Source organism: Grammomys surdaster, unplaced genomic scaffold (genome assembly GCF_004785775.1).
Source record: "Grammomys surdaster isolate TR1022 unplaced genomic scaffold, NIH_TR_1.0 226, whole genome shotgun sequence".
NCBI lineage: Eukaryota > Metazoa > Chordata > Mammalia > Rodentia > Muridae > Grammomys > Grammomys surdaster.
The window spans coordinates 2,333,905-2,355,048 of NW_021604671.1; the positions used below are offsets into that span (position 1 = coordinate 2,333,905).

Genomic DNA, 21,144 nt, shown 5'->3' on the forward strand with positions numbered 1-21,144 from the left:
TCCCCTCCATCCTGTCGTAGCTAACCCTTATACGCTTCTCTCTACTATCCCCTCAGGGACTTCTCATTTTTCAGTCCTAGATTTCAAGGATGCATTTTTCTCTATCCCTCTAGACACCCAGTCACAGGACATATTTGCCTTTACCTGGACAGATCCTGACACCCACTTTTCTACCCAACTTACCTGGACTGTTCTACCTCAGGGATTCCGGGACAACCCACATCTGTTTGGGCAGGCCCTGGCTTCTGACTTAATCTCTTTATCTCTCCCTAGATCTAAAATTGTACTTTATATAGATGACATTCTTCTCTGTACCCCCTCCCTAGAAATTAGCCAAGCTGACACAGCTGCTCTTCTAAGTTTCCTTTCCAGACGGGGCTACAGGGTCTCACCTTCTAAAGTCCAACTGTCTACTCCTCAGGTCACCTATTTGGGACTAACAATTACCCCAACCCACAAGGCTATTACCTTAGATAGAAAAAACGTGATTCAGTCTCTAACTGTTCCTTCTACAAAGGAAAAGATTGTATCATTCCTAGGAATGGCTAGCTTTTTGCGTTCCTGGGTCCCTTCCTTTTCCTTACTTTCTTGTCCCTTATATAAAGCAGCATTAGGACCCACCCACAAACCTCTTCTCAAACCTGTCAGTAAGCCCTTTCAAAAGCTCCAACAGGCTCTCCTTAAGGCCCCAGCCTTACATCTCCCGGACCTTACTCGTCCTTTTTCCCTCTATGTAACTGAAAAAGAGGGATTTGCCCTTGGAGTCTTAGGTCACCAACCGAGACCATCTTTTGCACCGGTATCATACTTGTCAACAAGACTAGATCTAACCATCCAGGGATGGGCACCTTGTATTCGTACCTCAGCAGCTGCTGATCTCCTAATTCGAGAATCAAAGAAACTAACCGTGGGATCGCCTATAACTGTCCTCTCTTCTCACAACTTGTCACAGCTCCTAACTTATAAAGGCTTACAGACTCTACCTCCCTGCAGGGTTCTCTCTCTTCAGGTAGCTCTAACAGAAGACTCCACCCTCACCTTTCAATCATGCCCACCTCTTAATATTTCCAATCTTCTTCCTCAACCTAATACGGACTACTCCCTATCTCACTCCCGTACTGAAACCTTAGAGGAACTATTACCTCATCCTTCACACATACAGGAGGGCACACTGCCTCAAGCCATCTACACCTGGTATACAGATGGAAGCTCCTTTCTACATTAAGGGGTCAGGACAGCTGGCTATGCCATAATGGCAGACACCAAGGTGGTAGAGGCACAGGCCCTTACTGCTCATACCACCAACCAACAGGCTGAATTAATAGCCCTTACTCGTGCCTTCCAGCTGGCACAGGGACAATCCCTCAACATCTACACAGATTCCAAATATGCTTTCCATATCCTCCTGTCCCACACTGCTATCTGGAAGGAGCGTGGGTTACTTACCACAAAAGGAGGATCAGTAACTAACACAAACCAGATTATGGCCATGCTAAAGGCTTCTCATCTCCCCACAGCTTTTGGGATTGTCCACTGCAGACCCATCGGACAGATGACTCTATTGTCTCCAAGGGAAACAACCGAGCTGATGAGGCAGCTAGAGCTGCGATGAGGCAGCTAGAGCTGCGGCCGTTAGGGACCTAGACTCATCTCACCCTCCCCAGGAGATTCTTACACTGCAACCCACATCCCCACCTGCACTCCCTGACACACTCGTCAAACTCTCTCCTATCTTCACCAACTCTTCCATCCTAACAGCCAAGCGTTATCTTATTTATTTTGTTAAGACCCACCTACAGCCTACTCCTGAGGACTTAAGTTTCCTAAAATCTATCACTGCTTCTTGCAAAATCTGTCAGATGTCAGATCCCAACTCAAGGTATCGTAGCACCCCTTTTCCTACCCATCAGGCTAGAGGTTCTGTTCCTGGAACTGACTGGCAACTTGACTTTACCCACATGCCTGCTGTAAAACGTGTCAAGTACCTCCTGGTCTTGGTGGACAACTTCTCAGACTGGGTAGAGGCTTTTCCCACAACCAACAAAAGGGCTCAGACAGTCTCTAATCTCCTCCTCAGAGAGATGATTCCCCAATTTGGTGTCCCAGCCTCCCTCCAGTCAGACAATGGGCCTGAATTTACTTCCCAAGTTTCTCAAATTCTACCTAAGGCCCTAGACATCCCCTGGCATTTTCATATTCCCTACACCCTCAATCTTCAGGTAAGGTAGAGAGAACTAACCGCTCTTTAAAAACCACTCTTGTCAAGCTGTCACAGGCACTTTACCTTGACTGGGTAAAACTTCTACCTCTGGCTCTTTTCAGGCTATGAGCCCTTCCCAAGCAGCCTCTCCTCATCTCACCCTTTGAACTCATATATGGACATCCAGTCCTAACTCCTGGTCTTTCACCTAAATGTTCCCCCCTCCCAGACCATCTGCTCACCCCATTACTTTGCCACCTCTGTTCTCTCTTCTGGAACTTTGCTGACCGCCATCTACCTCGACCACACACTGTCTCCTGTCCACTGCCTGTCAACATCGGAGACCAAGTCCTTCTCTCCCCTCCAGATCATTGACCCTCATCCCTCTCTCCCAAATGGCAGGGCCCTTTTAAGGTAATCCTCGTGGCCCCTACAGCTGCTAAACTTGAAGGACTCCCTCACTGGGTCCACTTATCTCACCTCAAGCCTTTCATCCCTCCACCTGAAATAGACTCTTCTTCATACACGTCAACCCTAACAGGACCGTGCTCTATTAAACTCCAGAGGACATCTAGATCACCCACCTTGTCCTCAATCCCAGAAAATGAGACTCCACTCCAGCAGCCGAGCCCAACCTCACTGGACTAGACATGTGTTTCTCGTCCTCCCCCTGCTGTTTGTCTTTATTCAGGTCAGCTCTTACATCTGGATATACAAGGTTCAAGAGACACCTACAGATAACAAACAGTCTTTCCAAACAGGATCAGGAAACTGCCAAGAACCAATCCAAATTGCCACCATCCCTATATCTGTTAACCCATCTAAATATTATGTTCTCTATACTTGCTTTCTTTTTTCAGATACATATACTAGGTTCACAGACCAATCACTTCTTCTACCAACACTGCAAGACACTTGTTTCTACATACAGGACCCACAGGATTCCAGATGTGGTGCTTCATAACTGATGGGTGCCAGGTGTCCTGACAGCTAAAGAAGATGGTCTTCGCCAGTTCTCCCAAGAAGAATGCCATTTTTGGGGGAACGATTACCAGTCACTGTCCACAGAAGAGCCTGATACACACATCCACCGAGTGGGCCCTGATGGCTACTCCCCTCAATGGACTACACCCCTACACAGCAGGAAGTAGTTTAAAAGACACAGTGCCCCGACTCCTCTTTCACCATTGGCTTCCCCTCTCCTTTTTTCTTTTTTATAATAAGAAAAAGGGAGGTATGTTGGTATAGGTCCAAACTCAGTACTCATCATCCTCATCTGTATAAATAGGCAGAGCTTTCCCGATCTTTCTCTCTTTCCTCTCTGCCATCTTCGGTCTCCCGTCTCCCTCTCTCTCTCTCTCACTCTCTAGCTTTAATAAATCCCACTTCCGTGGAACTGGTCACAGATACTGGTCACAGATCTTACAATGAGTTCTCTCCCAAAGAACTGCTCTGAACCAAGCTGCAGCTCTGACTCTCCTAAGGTATATATGGATCATTTGTTTCTGCTGGCTTCTGCTACTCACAAAATTTGATTCCAAATACTAGAGTCTGGTTCTTCAAACTGCTGCTTCCCTCTATCTGCTTTCTCTTGACTCTGGTTTGCTATCTCTTCCATGCAGGCACTTACATGTTTCTCTGGCTTCTGTAGCTTACACCTCTAGCCTACATGCCTGTAATCTCATTATTTGAGAGGTACAGACAGGAAGAACAGGAGTTTAAGGTCATCACTTGCTACATTGAGTTCAAGATTAACCTAGATTAAATGATACCTTACCTAAATAAATAAAATAAATCAAGGACACTAAGATAGAAAAGGAAAAGCTTGTTCTGAGATGTATACTTAAATATTACAAAATAAAAGAAAATAACACATTTAACCTACTCTCAAAGGAAAGAGAGAGAGAGAGAGAGAGAGAGAGAGAGAGAGAGAAAGGAAGAAAGGAAGGAAGGAAGGAAGGAAGGAAGGAAGGAAGGAAGGAAGGTTGGTTGGTTAATAACCATGCATAACCTTTCCAGAGAGCTTATCCCCTGAAAGAGCTTATCTATAGTTACACCTGCCAGAGACCACAGAATTAATAAACTAGGCTACATACAACTTTCAAGCAAATTAAACTAGGCCCCTCATCCTTATTACAAAGCACTGATTTCACTAAATCTAGAGTTATAGATCTTAAAAAAAAAAAAAACAGCAAGCATTTGAACAAGTCAGGACATCATAAACATATGCAAACAATGATCAATTTTACCTAATAATTTTTTCCAGGATTTGATGAGAGATTTGGCTAGAGATGTGATTTCCTCATCTGTACTCTGCTTGCGAATAGCATTAACAGACATTCCAATTCTTGTAGACTGCAAGGCAACAACAAAGTGTCCATCAGTGCTGTTTCAAACAGTTTAGTATATTAACTACATTTTCTTCAGTTTCAAACTCTCTACTTCAGACTTAAAAACTTCAATTATTTGCATTCTGTTGAAAGCATACACTACAAACTTGAAGTACATACATCTTTCGATCATGCACTGGACTGATCAATGCATGATCAACTGAGGTCAACAACACAGTAATATAATATCAAGGCCAATGGACTACTGAAATGAACTCCGTCTTTTAGGGAGCAATGAAGGTGAGATGAAAGATGTAAAATGTACTTGTATAGAAAGTAAGCTGAGATACTCAGGGTCAACATCTGCATGCCTGTATTTACATACACTCTTCTACAGAGATTACCTCCAAGCACTGCCTGTAACTTGTAACAAAGCTATCCAAACAAAAAGTATCACCTAGAGAAGATTAAAAGCAAGCTTTATTTTTTGATCCTATATAATCAGCATATAATTACATACTAAAATGGACTTCACAGAATACAGAAAAAAATTAATGTGCAATAATATTATATAATAGGATTATAGGTATATAAATCTTCCCAAGATTTTTTTTTTTTAACACTGAGATCACTGTAACTATTTTTAAAGACAAAGAGACTGGAAATACCAATATAATTTGTCCAGCATTATACCACTAATTGGCAAGACTAGAACTTTCATCTATGCTTGACCACCTCCAGAATGAATGTTTTTTTCCAACTCACTCAAGACCATAAAAGCTATGATAGCTCAATTATGTCTGGCAAATAACAATGGTAAATTATTTAGTAAGTTCAAGTTGTTAGTAGACAATCTTTCAAAATGTAGTCTAACAGGAGAAAAACATGACAAAAGAACTTAGTTGTTTAAAAAATCCGTGCTGATACTGTGAGAAATTCAGGTCTTGGTTTGAACTTAGAATTCACTGCCCGGGGGCAGGCGCATTCTGGGAGAAGCACATTTCTTAGTCAGAGGACACTTGCTGGATTAACATTCAGAGGAAGAAGGGAGATGATTAACATTCCTCAGAACACAGGGGAGGGAACCTACCTGCAGGTGAGGAGGGCCCAGGTAGACACATTCCAGGAGAGGGGCCCAGGATGGGAGGAGGTCAGGAAGCTGAGCCCTTAACATGGTAACCTGGGCAAACTTTTATGACACTCATTGTCATAAAAGAAATGTGCGAATCTTAGTCACCTAGAGACCGAACCAGGGAAGGTCAGCCTTTGTGGTCTTTTGTGGTTGCCCTCATGAACTCTGTATAAGAACTGCTCCCAGCTTTTGTTTGGGGCTCTCTTGCCTGTATGTGAGAGTGTCCCGGTGCACTGGTACCATTAAACCTCATGTTATTGCACCAAGTCCCATCCATATGTGTTTCTGTGGGAATGCATCTCCTGGTTTTGGATCTTAGGAGTCCAAAAATACCTTTGAAGTACAAAAGTAAGTATTTAAAAGCTTCCTTCTAAATTATTTAACACTCCGCATAAGGGCAGAAGCTTTGTTCAAGAATTTAGAATATGTAGTGGGCTGCAGAGCCTATATTGTATCTCATAGAAAGCAGAGCAAAGCAAGTAAGGTTAAACAGCAGAACAATAAAAAAGGCCCTAATATTTTAAAACTCAATATTTGGGGTTAGCAAACCAAGTTTTCTAAAAGAAAACCTAACTTTGGATGCTTGGAGGAAATAACTTCAATTATTGAGTTATTAGGAAGTATAGACTGACAAACACAGTGGTGAAATCTGCATCATAGAAGGTCCTGCAGGAGATCAAGGTATAAGGAGAAGAATAAACTGTTCTGTTGGGTGACTGCTGTTTAGTAGTTTTTCACAGGATGCTTTGATTACTAAAACCAACCATGACCTTCCTTGGTACCTTAAAATTTAGCTTTCTACAATAAACATGCTTACTTAAGGAAGAGACTATTTAGTTGTATAATAAGAGATCAGGCTGCTAGGGTGGAGTGAAAAATAAAAAGACTACAGTATACTTTTTCCCATACTCTTGGGAAAATGTAAGAAAGCAGAGGATGGAGAAGAATAAGAAGGTATTTAGCTAGGCAGCCAGGTCTGGATTTCTCTCTCAAGACTTCTCTTAAAACTGGTATCTAGGATTTAATAAATGTTATAAATAGGCTATTTTAAAAGTGGCCTGTAATGCTGTAACAGCGGAATTACCATTTTGTACCATTTTTATTCAAAATTAGGCACACAGGAGAAAAGGGAGGAAGGAAAGAAAGACAGACCAGGAATTGGATTGTACACCTAGACCAAGCTGCTCTAAATCATAAATCCTATTCACCACCAATCACTCACAAGCCCCTCTGTTTGGTTCTGGGGACAGAGCCCAAAACCTTCTATGTGTTAGGCAAATGCTACTATACCTCTAGTTGAATAATTAAAATTTTTTCCATATTTGTTTTTATTTTTCCCTTTTCCCCAACTCCTCCCAGATCCTTTCCACCTCCCTATCCATCTAACTTTGTTCTTTCCCTCTTTAAAAAAAAAAAAATTGCATAGAACCCACTGAAGTGAGCAAAAAACTAGTAAGATCAAAACTAACAAACAAAATGATATAAGAAGTTCACAAAAGCCAGGCGGTGGTGGCGCATGCCTTTAATCCCAGCACTTGGGAGGCAGAGGCAGGCGGATTTCTGAGTTCAAGAGTTCGAGGCCAGCCTGGTCTACAGAGTGAGTTCCAGGACAGCCAGGGCTACACAGAGAAACCCTGTCTCGAAAAACCAAAAAAAAAAAAAAAAAAAGTTCACAAAACTACCAATGAGTTTATTTTCTGTTGACCAACTAACTATTCCTGAACATGGGACCTGGCCTGAAGTATGGTTGATATACCAAAGGGACAATCCACTGAAAAAAAAAAAAAAAGACTTCCCCTTTCCCATCATGTACCAATTGCAGAAAATCTCTTGGTTTATAGTGGAACGCTGTGTCCACGTCACTTTCTCACTAGTGGGACCCCCATCTGGCTTGAACCTACACATGTTGCCAGTCTCTTCTGAATTATTTGTGTATTAGTCCTGTTGTGACTGGAAAACACTGTTTCTTTGGAGTCATCCATTACCTGTGGTTCTTAATAATCTTTCACTTCCTCTCCCAAGCTTTGAAAAGGGTTTGACGAGGGTATCCCACTTAGGACTCCAAAAGTCTCTCATTCTCCACACATTGTCCAGTTGTAGGTCTCTGTATTAGTTACCATCTATTACAAAAAGAACCTTCTCTGATGTGGGCGAGGGAAGTGAGAAACTGATCTATGCGTATAGTAATGTGTGTGCCATCAGAAATTATTTTATTACTGTTCCTTTAGTGAAATAATAGTATTAGGTTTTCTGCTATGTCCATGGCCATTTTATCAGTTTCAAATATGGGGTTCATCTCATGGAATGGGCCTTAAATCAAATAAAAAAGTGATTGGTTACTTACTTCCATAACACTTGTACCAATACTGTACCAGTGATATTTTACAAGCAGGTCACAGGATTTGTAGCTGAGTTACATACCAGCACCATTAACAATAGGAGTGAAGCTTCTAGTCAGGTACCAGCTCAATTTCTCCACATTTGTTAACTGTCTTCAGCAACGGGGTCTTAACGTCAGATTGTAGAGAACAACCCATTAGCCTTGGCAATGGCCTGTGATGTTTGGGGATTCTATAGGAGTTTTCCCTTTTATTTCTCTGTAACTCTATTTTCCCTTCGTTGGGAGATCCTCCCCTCCCTGGTCCCTTACTAGGTACCTAACCTTGGTGGTCATTTGAACTATAGCATACACATTGCAGCACACATATTAACGGCTTAAAAAATAACATTCACATATCAGAGGAAACACACAATACTTGTCTTTTGGGGTCTGGGTTACCTCACTCAGGATGATTTTTCTTTTAGCTCAATCCATTTACCAACAAGTTTCATTTTCTTACCAGCTGAATACTCCATTATATAGCTATACCTCATTTTCATGACTCATTCACAAGTTGATGGCCATCTAGGCTATTTCCAATTTCTGGCTATTTTGAATAGAACAGTAATGAACATGGATGAGCAAGTATCTCTGTTAGTAACACATAAAAATCCTTTGGGAATATGCCCAAAAGAGGCATAACTAAATCTTAAGGAAGATCTAGTCCCATCTTCCTGAGGAACCTTCACAGTAATTTCCACAGTGGATGTACCAGCTTACACACCTACCAGTAATATATAAGTTAGCAAGTAGGGTTTTTTTGCTTTTGTTTTTTTTTTTTAATTAACTTTGACCATTCTGACTGGGGTAAACAAAAATCTCAAAGTGATTTTAATTTGCATTTCCCTGAAGTATAAAGATGTTGGACATTTCTTTCCGTTTCTTAGTCATTTGTGTTTTCATCTTTTGAGAACTATTTAGCTCTACACCCCATTTTACAATTAGGTTTCTTTATGTTTATTTCTTAGTTTTATATATACTAGATATTAATCCTCTGTCAAATATATTATTGTATTTCCCATTCTTTAGGCTGACTCTTTGCCTAAATGATAATGTCCTTTGTCATACAGCTTTTCAAGTTCATGAGGTCCCATTTACTGATTGTTGGTCATAATGCCTATGCTATTAATGTCCTATTCAGAAAGCACTTTCATGTGTCAAGGTATTCCAAAAATATTCCCCACTTTCTCTTCTATTAGATGCAGGGTATCTGGTCTCATGTTGCGGTCCTTGATTCATTTAGAGTTCAGTCTTGTGCAGATTCAAATAAGTATGTATCTATTTGCATTCTTTTCCACCCAGTCATCTAGTTTGACAAGCATCATTTATTTGTTAAAGATGCTGTCATTTCCCTAGTGTGCATTTTTTGGCTTTTGTCAAAAAGGCATCTGTAGGTGCATGGAATTATGTCTGAGTGTTCTATTAAATTCCACTAACAATCTGTTCTTAATGCCAATACCATGCTGTTTTTATTATTATGACTCTGTACCAGAAGCTGAAATCTAGAATGATGATACTTCTAGCAGTTCTTTTATTATTCAGAATTGTTTTAGCTATCCTAGGTTTTTTTGTTTGGTTGGTTGGTTGGTTTTATGTTTCTCTATGTGGTGGTTTGAATAAAACTGCCCCCAACAGGCCCATCAGGGGTGGCACTATAAGTAGGTGTGGCCTGGATGGACCAAGTATGGCTTTTACTAGGAGGCAGGCTTTGAGGCCACAGAAGCTCAAGCCTACTCACTTCCTACTGTCTTTGGATCCAGATGTAGAACTCTCAGCTCCTTCTCCAGTATGTCTACCTACATGCTGCCATGTTTCTTGTCATAATGATAATGGACTAAACCTTTAAAACTGTAAGTCAGCCACAATGAAGTGTTTTCTTTTACAAGAATTGTTGTCATGGTCTCTCTTCACAGCAAAAACAAAAACAAACAAACAAAAAACCAAAAACCAAACTAAAAAAAACCCTATGACACGATATAAAGTTGAAAAACTCTTTTTCAATTTCTGTAAAGAACTGTGTTGGAATTTTGATGGAGACTGCACTGAATGTATAGTTTGCTCTTGCTAAGATGGCCATTTTCACAATATTAATCTTACCAATCCATGAGCATGGATGAATTTTACATCTGTTGGTATCTTTAATTTCTTTCTTAAATGTCTTATATGGGGGAAACGAAAAATGGCTGTTAAAAGAAGGCAGGATTTTATGGTGTTTTTTTTAGGGTAACAAAAATTTCAGAAATTCATATGGTTAAGGATAGGAAAATTCTTTGGATATACTAGAAACTACTTGTCCTAGGGTTTCTACTGCTATGACAAACACCATGACCTAAATCAACTTGGAGAGGAGAAATTTTATTTCAGCTTTCAGTTCCTAACTGCAGTCCACCATGGAGGAAGTCAAAGTCAGGACAAGAACTCAAGGCAGAAACCTGGAGGTAGGAACTGAAACAGAGACCAGAGAAGAATGTTGTTAACTGGCTTGCTCAATTTGCTTTCTTGTACACCTAAAAACTACCTGCCAAGAATGATACTGTTCATAGTAGGCTAGGCCCTTCTATACCAAGCATTAGTAAAGAAAATGCTTCACAGACTTGCCTATAGAGCAAGTTGACAGCATTTCTCATTTGATGCTACCTATACTCAAATGACTCTAGTTTGTGTTAAACTGACAAAAAAACTAACCAACAAACTACTAAAGTATACACTTTAAAGGAATAAATTATGTGGCATGTGATGTCATCATAACAAAGCTGTTAAAAGCCAAAAGACACAGAGCTAGAGATGTACCTTAATGGTAGAATGCTTGCCTAGCTTAACGGAAGATGTCTGGGGCTTGGTCCCCAGAAGAGCAAAAATAAATAAATAGAAGACTTATAATCAAATATAGGTGTATTTACTAGCTTTTTGTTAGGTTTCATCCTTCCAAATTCTTCCTTCTACCCTCCCTACTTTCAATCAGCTAGCAACTCTTATAAACTGTCTATCATCAAATTCTCCTCAGGCTAAAGATGGAGCTTGGTGGTGAATCACTTGCTTAGCCTGCGCAAAGCCTTTAGAACCTGCTTTGATCCTTGATTTAAAAATAAATGGGGGCATGCTGGATATGATGGCACATGCCTGTACTTCTAGCACTTATGAGGAGAGGCTAAAAGTATCATAAGGACAAGTCCTACTTCAAATACATGGTGAGATTCTGTCTCAAATTCTAAATAAAACTAAAAAAGTAACCTGTTTTGCCTGGTATGTTGGCACATCCCTTGAATCCCTAACCAAATAGGCTAAAGCAGTAGGACTGCTGTGAAAGTAAGACCATCCTGGATTGCTTTCTACTCCCACTCCTTTATCCCCATAATGCTACTACCTCAAATTCTCTTCTTTCCACTTTTACTGTCAATACCTTTGTTTATTCTCATATCAGAGCATACTTAACTTCACTAGTCAGCAAGGTTTCCTCCTTTTCAAGTCTCCCATTTCTTTCAAACAGCAGATCTGGTTATATATTCTCGTAATGCTTCCAGGCAGTGCTGCTCTTGAGAGTATATGAAGGTGCATGTCATCTTGCCTCTAGCTTTCCTTGTCCTACACTACTCCAATATGCTACACTGCTTCTTCATGCTACTTTGGTAGAATATTCTTTTCTGTCCTGGACATTGAGGGAGAACCTGAATATCTTTGGAGACCACCTGTGTGTAGGCTTTCTGGAGCTCTCAGATTAAGTGATTGTGTTAAGAAGTCAACTTCAGTGGCTGGATAGTCAGTGATAAAGATTGTTTGTTGGTTTTGAGGAGGATCCAGGTTCAATTCCTAGCATCCATATGAATTTGTTAACTTGAGTTACAAGGGATCTGATGCTCTCTTCTGGCACACAGTGCAGACATACATGTAGTCAAAACAGCCATACACATAAAATACTAAAACTTAAAAAAAAAAAAAAAACCATAAACTTCCTTCTACTCTACTAATATTTAGTATAAGGTACTCATCCTACTAATATTTAGTAGTTTGCATGTATGGCTGATGCTGAAAAAGGGAGAAAAGTGGTGATTCCTAACATTAAGCTACATTTGAAATGAAAGTCCAAACCAGGGCCAAGAATCTGGGTATACCTCTTTCAGTGAGATCTCATGACCCCACAACTGTTGCAGGATATTTATCACAAACTATGAACCCCGAGATTATGTTATTTACTAGAGAAATCTGTTTATAGTTGGCGTGTGGCTCAAATCTAGCACACCCCTTTAATCCAAGAGCTTTCTGTTTATTATAAACAGGATTAATTAAAGTCAATCATAGGTCAAAAGGGAGAACATGCGACCAGTTGACAAGGAGTAAACATAGGGAAAATAAACAGAGAAAGAAGTCAGGAGGAGATATAGAGGATCAGGATGTAGAAGGGAGGGACATTCAGTTTAAAGGGTTTTTGAGATGACATGGAGAAGGGGAATTTCCTTTTGGGAAGTCAGCTGTAGAGGAAGGTCAGTTGGGTGCTTTGTCTCTCTGAGGTAGCAGGGTTTTACCCAGCATATGGCCTCCTAGTCTTTATTGGCAAAATCAAATGTTTGAGATTTTGTTAAAAACAACACGCAACCTTGGAAAGTACTTTTTGAGGAACATGTAGTGAAGATAATCATTTTATGGAAATTACCAATTCAAATACTGTGTGAAACACAGAAGCATATACCTGTAGCAATTCCAGGGTCATGGGAATATTCTTAAGCTCTTTCAGCAAATCCAATGCACCAGCCTACAAAATAAAACAGGTTTATTGAATACCCACAGCAGTAAAGCAAGGACTAGCTTAGTCAATAAACAACTTGCAGTGGCTTACCTACACACTTAAGTACAAAGACACATGGATACATACATATACAAACATCATCTTACAACAGAGTGTGAAATGTCAGAGGTACCTAACATCCCATTTCTGAGTTATGGCTAGTACTTGTGAAACAATCTGAATTGTATTCCCAACAGTATACATTGAGAAGAAATGTAAAATTTCTTACTATAATAAAAAACATACCTATGCCTTCCACAGGATATATCTACATGATATAAAAGCCAGACTGAGAAAATGGGAGGCTCGACAGATGCTACAATCCCTCTAGTACTTATCTGTCCACAGGACAACAAGAAAAAGGCATTGTTTTGTTGAGAATTTGTATGAGGTCTCAGCATTTAACTGCTCAAAATAACAATACTACTATCTGGTTCTTGAAGAATAGTAAGGAGCAATTTCTGAAAGAAAATTCAGAATTTACATCTATGTTATGCTTTTAAGACTACCTACTGTCAATTACCACCTGGAGTCTAAACCTCCTACATGATGCTGAAGAAAGGATAAAACCCATGGGAAAAAAAATTACAAAGCCTGGAATTAAAGAGGAATGGGGCAACATTACCACCTATAGCTTTTGATCAACTACCACCCCTCATCCTACCCCACTGCTTTTTTTTTTTTATAGACTGTCTAGGGGAGCTGAAGAGATGTCTCAGCAGTTAAGAGCACTGACTGCTCTTCTAAAGGTCTTGAGTTCAATTCCCAACACCACATGGTGGCTCACAACCATCTGTAACGGGATCTGATGCCCTCTTCTAGTGTCTAAAGAGTGACAGTGTATGCTTATACATAATATAAATAAATAATTCTTTTTTTAAAAAAAGACAGTCTAGGTAGCTCTGGCTAGCTTGAAATTCCTTATGTAGATTAGGATGGCCTAAAACTCAGAGATCCACTTGCCTCTACTTACCCTACAAGTGAGGAAATTAAAGGTGTGAGACACCACACTTCACTTAATTTCATTTCACCTAAAACGGTCACTTAATCATTTCATTAATGCTCTACATTTTAAGAGGGAAAAAAAGTGGGGGGAGGGGAGAAGTGGTTAATGTTTCAATTTGGTTTTCTATATGTGTGGATTTTCTTGTGTGTCAGAGAGCCCTGAGAGGTCTTAGGCTGACATCAGGTATATTCCCGAAGTTCCTCAGTCATACTCAGGCAAGGCCTCTTGATCCAGGAATTCCCTGTCTGCATCTTCTGCACTGGGGTTACAAGACAGCTACTATATCCACTTCCAGGCTTTTTTATATGGGGATTGGGGGTGAGGAAGAGGTTATTTGTCATTCTTTACTCCCTGGCCCTCTGCTCAAAAATAACTTTTAAGTTATGGTACATTTTCTTGTAATTCGTTTTTCTTCTGCCTATTGACAAAAATTCTTTTAACCACGCATGATAGTATACACTTTTAATTCCAGAACTCAGGATGCTAAGACAGATGCATTTCTAAGAGTTAGAGGTCAGCTTGGTGTACTTAGAGAATTCTAGGCCAGCTAATTCATAGCCTACTATGTAGTGAGATACTGTTAAATAGACAAACAACGAATCTGAAGAATTCTCTTATATGTAAAATTTTTTTATCATATATTACCTCATATACATAAGATGAAAATTATGGCCGGGCGGTGGTGGCACACGCCTTTAATCCCAGCACTTGAGAGGCAGAGGCAGGTGGATTTCTGAGTTTGAGGCCAGCCTGGTCTACAGAGTGAGTTCCAGGACAGCCAGGGCTACACAGAGAAACCCTGTCTCGAAAAAAACAACCCCCCCCAAAAAAAAAAAAAATTTGGATCTCTGCTCCCACTTTGGGTTTCAGGGATGGAACTTATGCTGTTAGGCTTGCCAAGCAAGCCAACTAGGCATCTCACCAGCCTTCTCTCCATAAGTTTTGACATTCTGTTGTGAGTACACAGTACACTACAAATAGCCATCTAGCTAACTATATATGTAATTCATGCTGCCATCCAAACTCTTAAAATATAAAAACAAGGCACCGTACAATTCAATAAAAATATAGCATACTTAGGAACGATAAAAACCTCTTCACAGTACATGCTATAGAAAACAAAAAAAAAAACAAGGACTTTTATACTGTATGTCTTAAAAATTTTTTTAATGTATTTTTAAAAATGTCTATGAGTGCTCTGGCTACATGTGCCTGACCACCACATGCATACCCAGTGCCTTTGGAGGCCAAAAGAGTATGTTGAATAACCTGGGACTATAATTACAGCCAGTTGTTAGTCATCACATGGATAATGGGAATCAAACCTAAAGAAAAGCAGCCAATTGCTGGGGCATCTCTCCAGTCCCTTGTACTGTTATTTTTAAAAAATAAAACCAATAAAAGATTTCCAGGCATGACTGTTTGAAACTAACTGACTTGATCTTCCAGAATAAAATGGTATTAACATCTCTTCTGGAAATATCAATATAGAACATTTTAATTTAACTATAAACTTAAAATACAAGAACTATGAAGCAGGTTATTATAAAGGGTATTAACAATTTGTGGCTTATAAATTCCCCTTTTATGTTAAAATTTCGTATATGTCTCATTTACAGTGAAATACTGTTAAAGAACATTGGTCTAAGGTTCAATATGAATAAAAACATTCTAGGGATGGGAGAGATCACTCAACAATTAAGACTACTTGCTGCTCTTGTAGAGAGGATCCTGATTTGGTTCCCAGTACATACGTGGCACATAATCACCTGCAACCCCAGTTCTAGAACACCTAATACTCTGGTTTTCACAGGCACCTTCACGCATGCAGTGCAGATACACACACTCAGGATCACACGTATATAGCTAAAATAAATGGATACATATTAAAGAATTTCTATGGAACTTGTTTTTTAGTATGAATGAGGTCTAATCCTTACATGCATATGTCTAACTTTCCTCCAGATCAAAAACTTGAAAAACAAAAAAGTTAAGAGTCTTAAATTCATTTGGCAGCAAAGGCTAATATTAACAGATGTACAGCTAATGGGTCTACTTACCTCACTTAATGTTAAGTATTACTACTGAAATGTTAATGTCTGATTACTAGGAGCTGCCCAAATCCCTTTTAGGGATATCACATAATATATGATGAGGTATCATAATATCTTGGTAATCTGAAAATTTCTGGAATTCTCAAGAGTCCAAAGACTTCTAGCAGATGGTGCATCTATCTGTATTCGCTATTAATTAGAGCATTTTTCTTCTACCCATATCTCCATAGACTTCTTATCCACTTCTAAAGATCAATAAGAAGCCGGGCAGTGGTGGTGCACACCTTTAATCCCAGCACTTGGGAGGCAGAGGCAGGAGGATTTCTGAGTTCCAGGCCAGCCTGGTCTACAGAGTGAGTTCCAGGACAGCCAGGACTATACAGAGAAACCCTGTCTCTAAAACAACAACAACAACAAAAAAGATCAAGAAGTTAACAAATCAAACTTATAAGTAGTTCTTAAAAGCAGCTTCGCTCCTAAGGTACACAGGTATATGTGACAGATATGTCACATATAAAGCTGATTTAAAAAAAACCACATCTGCAATACAATATACAATTTAAGTCATTTTCCAAGTAGAAGTAAAAGATTACCTTAATTTGACTTTGTTTCTACTCAGATCTCTGATGAGAGGCCCATGATGGGAAGAAAATGCAAATGACTGATGGGATACAGCAACTATAACTGTTCTTGACAACTACCATGTGTTGCAAATCTCACTCAAGGTTCTTTACACACTAAACTATGACGAAAACTTAGCTTTGAGAGCTACTGTGTACCAGGTATTGTGCTAAATACTTCAAAATTTTATGCTTTATGTGTATAAGTGTTTGTGCATATTTATGCGTAGTGTCTGTGTGTGTTGCCTGCAGAGGCCAGAAGAGAACATTGATTCCCTGGAACTGGAGTTATAGTTATCTATAAGCCCCCAATGTGGGCACTGGGACCCAAACCCAAGATCTCTGCAAGAGCAGCAAGTGCTTTTAACAATTGAGCTGTCTCTCTAGCCTGTCAGCAAATACTCTCAATGTTATATAATAAGCTCCATTCTATGTGAGCACATAGCAGTAAACAAACCAACAATGCCTTTGGACTTCAGAGAATTTTATTTTAATGTTGAAAATTGAACCCAGAGCCTCACACACACTAACCTAGTACTCAACTACTAAGCTGTATACCCCGCCTCAGGAATTAAAACAAAATCTATACAGTTTGTGACATAGCACTACTGTGTTTTCCATTCCTCTGGCCCACCACTGACAATTCTGCTTTCTGAACTCACTACCAAACAAGAAGCTGCATTCCATCCCTTCCCATTTATCTACCTCCTAGCATCAAGTCCATTGCAGCATCTTCTATAGGTAATGATGCAAGAGAAAGAAAGAATCAACTATAACTTCCAAAGTCACCTTTAGTTCACAGTACTGACTGCAAAATAAACTACCACTACCACATTATTTTATTATATTTTTTAGGAGTGTTAGCAGAAGTGCTTTCATAAAAAAAAAAGTATTCAAAATTGCAGGGAACCTAATCTATATAAAAACTATAGGCTACAAACATCCTTCTCCACATACAAAACAAGGTACAAGGACTTACAGGTAAAAATGTGTTATATTTACCCTAGACCTAGATTTAAAGTCATACTCTTGTTCCCTAATTTAAAAAGTTGTCCTTTTCAAGTTTCTCACACAATGAAAAGAATAACATAGCTACTGAGTAGATAAAATAATCAGGTACACAGTGAAGCATTATAACACAGAAAACACCTTACACAGGATATAGCTGAGGGGGAGGGGGAGATAAAGGCCCCATATAGATGTTCCTCCAAAACAGACACACATTTCCAATTAATACAGAAAAAAATGCCCATAGCATTTCATCACAAGACTGTAATTTAAAGGACAAATATCAACAAATATTAAAACAATAAAGTGAGATAGAAACAGTCAAACACTCCTGATGGTAATGTAAAATGGTATGAGCCATTTTGTGTAAAGAAAAAAAAAAAATTGCGCCGGGCGGTGGTGGCGCACGCCTTTAATCCCAGCACTTGGGAGGCAGAGGCAGGCGGATTTCTGGGTTCAAGAGTTCGAGGCTAGCCTGGTCTACAGAGTTCCAGGACAGCCAGGGCTACACAGAGAAACCCTGTCTCGAAGAAAAAAAAAAAAAAAATTGCATTATTTTTGGACAGTTCCTCAAATGGTTAAATAGGTTTGGGGTGTAGGTATGTTTGCTGTAGAGTCCAGCCCCAGGATTAGAAATAAAAGTTAAACATAGGCACTACGTGGCTCAGTACTTCTACTCCTAGATATATACCTAACAGAAATGAAAACATGTCAACACAGATATAAGATTATTAACATTAGTTTTATAGCCCAAAGTGGAAGCAGCACAGATGTACATCAAAAGATGATGAAACAAAATGTGTTATATGCATCAGTACAATGAAATACTATTCTGTAATAGAAAAGAAATTCTAACAAGCTCTGATACAGATTGGATTTTAAAACACATATAACAAGTTGAGCATGGTGGCATGTGCCTGGAGTCTCAGCCATCTACTCAAGATATTTAAAAATAAAAATAAATCGAAGAGCTCTTAACTAGTCAGGATAGGACTACTAACCTTGCAAAATTATCTGAGTTATAAACGAGGTAAGATTGTTAACAGAGTTAACAGAAAACGTGGCTTGGAGTACTAGTTCAAAAAGTGATAGCTGGATTTGACACCTACTGTATAATTTTATTAAAATGCAATTTTATCCAAAAAAATAGTGACAATTATCATGCTTCAAGCAGTTTCCATTTTTATGGTCTGAAATAACTTGAAAATAGTTCCTGTCACAGTTCATGCCTATAATCCCATTTATAAAGTACTTACGTCAGGAGAATCAGAAGAGTTCCAGGTCAGCCTGGACTACATAGCAAAACAAACCCAAAACAACCCAAAAAATAGGGGTTAGAGTAGACATGGCTGTGGCCCCAAGACTTTAATCTCAGCACTTAGGAGGCAGATCTCTGGGAGTTTAAGGCCAGCATAGTCTACAGAATAAGGTCCTAGTTAAGCAGGGCTACTTTATGACATGCAGTGTCAAAAAGTAAGACTGTGTGTGAGTGAGTGTGAGTGAGTGAGTGTGTGTGTGTGTGTGTGTGTGTGTTGTGGGGAGGGAGGAAGGGTGTCAAAGAAATGGCTCAGCAGGTAAAGGCATTTGATTTCAAGCTTAATAAGTGAATTCAGTGCTAGGCTGATGGCTAAACAGAGGCAGAAGGATCTGAATTTGAAGCTATTCTAACCTACAGAGCAAGTCCCAGGGCAGCCAGGGCCACACAAAGAAATTTTAAATTGTCCTCTTACCTAGTCGAGTACACATGTGTACGTATGTACACACACACACACAGAGACAGGTTTTTAAATTTTAGAATTTAGTGTCATTTTGATCTTTCTTTTTATTTCATCAGCCCGTTTGAATTTCAAGACAGGAAAATTAAAGAAAAAACAATGAAAAGAATCAGCTTTGTCTTTCTTTTTCAAGGCAAATTTTCATACTGCTTAAGGTTTTGCACTCCTAGAAATAAGATTTGAGAATGACTTGAAGTCTGTCCTGATTTATTTGGGAAAATAAGTTACCAAGTTAATGACTCCCCCCCCACACCCAGAGTTTCATCTGTGGCAATCTGGGAACCTCCAGGCAGAGAGAAAAGTTTCCCATTTAATCCCAAAACTGTTCAACATATCGTATAACTAGAACTCATCTCCTGCACCAAGGAATGAAATGGCTCAATCAGTAAAAAAGATGAACGACACAGGCTAATATCTGGAACAGAAAACAAACAGGAAATATTTGAAAAGACCAAAATCACACATATAGATTAACAGGGCATGGAATTAAATGTTGAGCAACGCACCTATTGAAGAAAGAGGAACAGGGGTTGGGGGGGGGGTCTGAAGTCTTAAATTATTTGATATTAACACTAATTCCTAAGTTGGCAGTGAGTGGAAAATCAGCGAGCTTCTGGCTCAACCAAAAGTACACAGTATTTAAGCAAAAGAACTTTATCTTTGACTCAATTTCTTAACTTGTAAAACAGATAAACCATGTACTACTCGCAACTGTGGCTTAGTTACAAAAGAATTCTGCAGAGGTTTGTAACTTTAAACACAGAGAAACGTAAGCATGTCTACACAGCTTTTACTTCACAAATGGGAACGATCTCTGGTATTTTGATAATGCAAACCCTGCTGAATACAGAAGGACAAATTCAGGTGAAGTTGGCTGAAGACAGGTCAGGTGTGAAGCAAAGGGATGGTAAGTGGTACACACAAGCGGACTCGTAAACGCAGACCAATGAATGACCAGAGGATGTCATCCGTCCCGCCACTACCTCAGCACCATATCCACCTACCAGCAGTCGGCTGGCGAGTGAGGTTTTAAACCCTGACTGTCCAGCACATCGAACCCAGGCCTACTTGCTAAGGGACAGCGTTATTTTCTGTTTGTAATTACGAAGTGGGTCTGACGCAGAGCTGAGAGAAACACCCAGCTTTACGGCCGGTCTGAAACTGTCCGCGCCACCCAGCGAAGCCGTTCTGAGATAACCGGCGGTGGCCACCGTACAATCTCTCAGCCGCTGAAGGCTTCAATCCTGGGCTCACCAGCACGGACGTGTAAACCTGGAGGGCGCGCGGCCCGGCCCTGACTGACTCCGCGTGGGCCGGTGTCGCGGTCCCGGCCGCGGCCTGCCCAGGGCCCGCCCGCTCACCGCATTCTTTTTCTGCACCATTTTGTCCATCTTCTTGGCAATGCGAACCACCTCGTCCTCCATGGTACCGGAAGGCCTCCTCTTGCCGGGCCACAGTGGACAGGAAGCGAGAGAAGCTGCACAGACGCTCGACAAACCACGAAGCCGACGGCCTAGGCCTTCCTTACAGACCCGGCCCGCGGCGGGAGGTAGACGCTCCGCCCCCAAGGACGTGCCAGTCGAGCGCCGCACGCGCCGCGCAGGCGCTACAAGTCGATCGCGGGAGACTGGAAAGTAGAAGTCGCTCGCTCTGGCGCGCGCTATCCTCTAACCCTATTCCCGCTCCCAGCAGTCTGGAGCTTCCGGCCCTATCGGCACCCGCGTTGCTGGGGAATTGAATTGAACTAGCCCAGGTTTTCACGCCGGAGGGATGTCGACACCAGGTCGTACGAAGCAACCGGTTCCAAGGAAACCCCTCCCGCACCGCGCTTTTTGGGACACGGGGCCGACATCGCTGAG

General features: G+C 40.4%; 1 protein-coding gene across 1 annotated transcript in view; it reads right to left on the reverse strand.

Annotated features, from left to right (window-relative positions):
* Positions 1-20,921, reverse strand: part of Tcea1 (transcription elongation factor A1) — a 36,274-nt gene extending 15,353 nt beyond the window's left edge. Inside the window, exons 1-3 of the mRNA XM_028773395.1 lie at positions 20,647-20,921; positions 12,727-12,789; positions 4,450-4,555 (exon numbers count right to left, since the gene is read on the reverse strand). Of these exons, the coding sequence (XP_028629228.1) occupies positions 4,450-4,555; positions 12,727-12,789; positions 20,647-20,709 (232 nt within the window). The 5' untranslated portion in view covers positions 20,710-20,921. The remainder of the gene's footprint in view (positions 1-4,449; positions 4,556-12,726; positions 12,790-20,646) is intronic.
* Between the last annotated feature and the right edge of the window lie 223 nt (positions 20,922-21,144).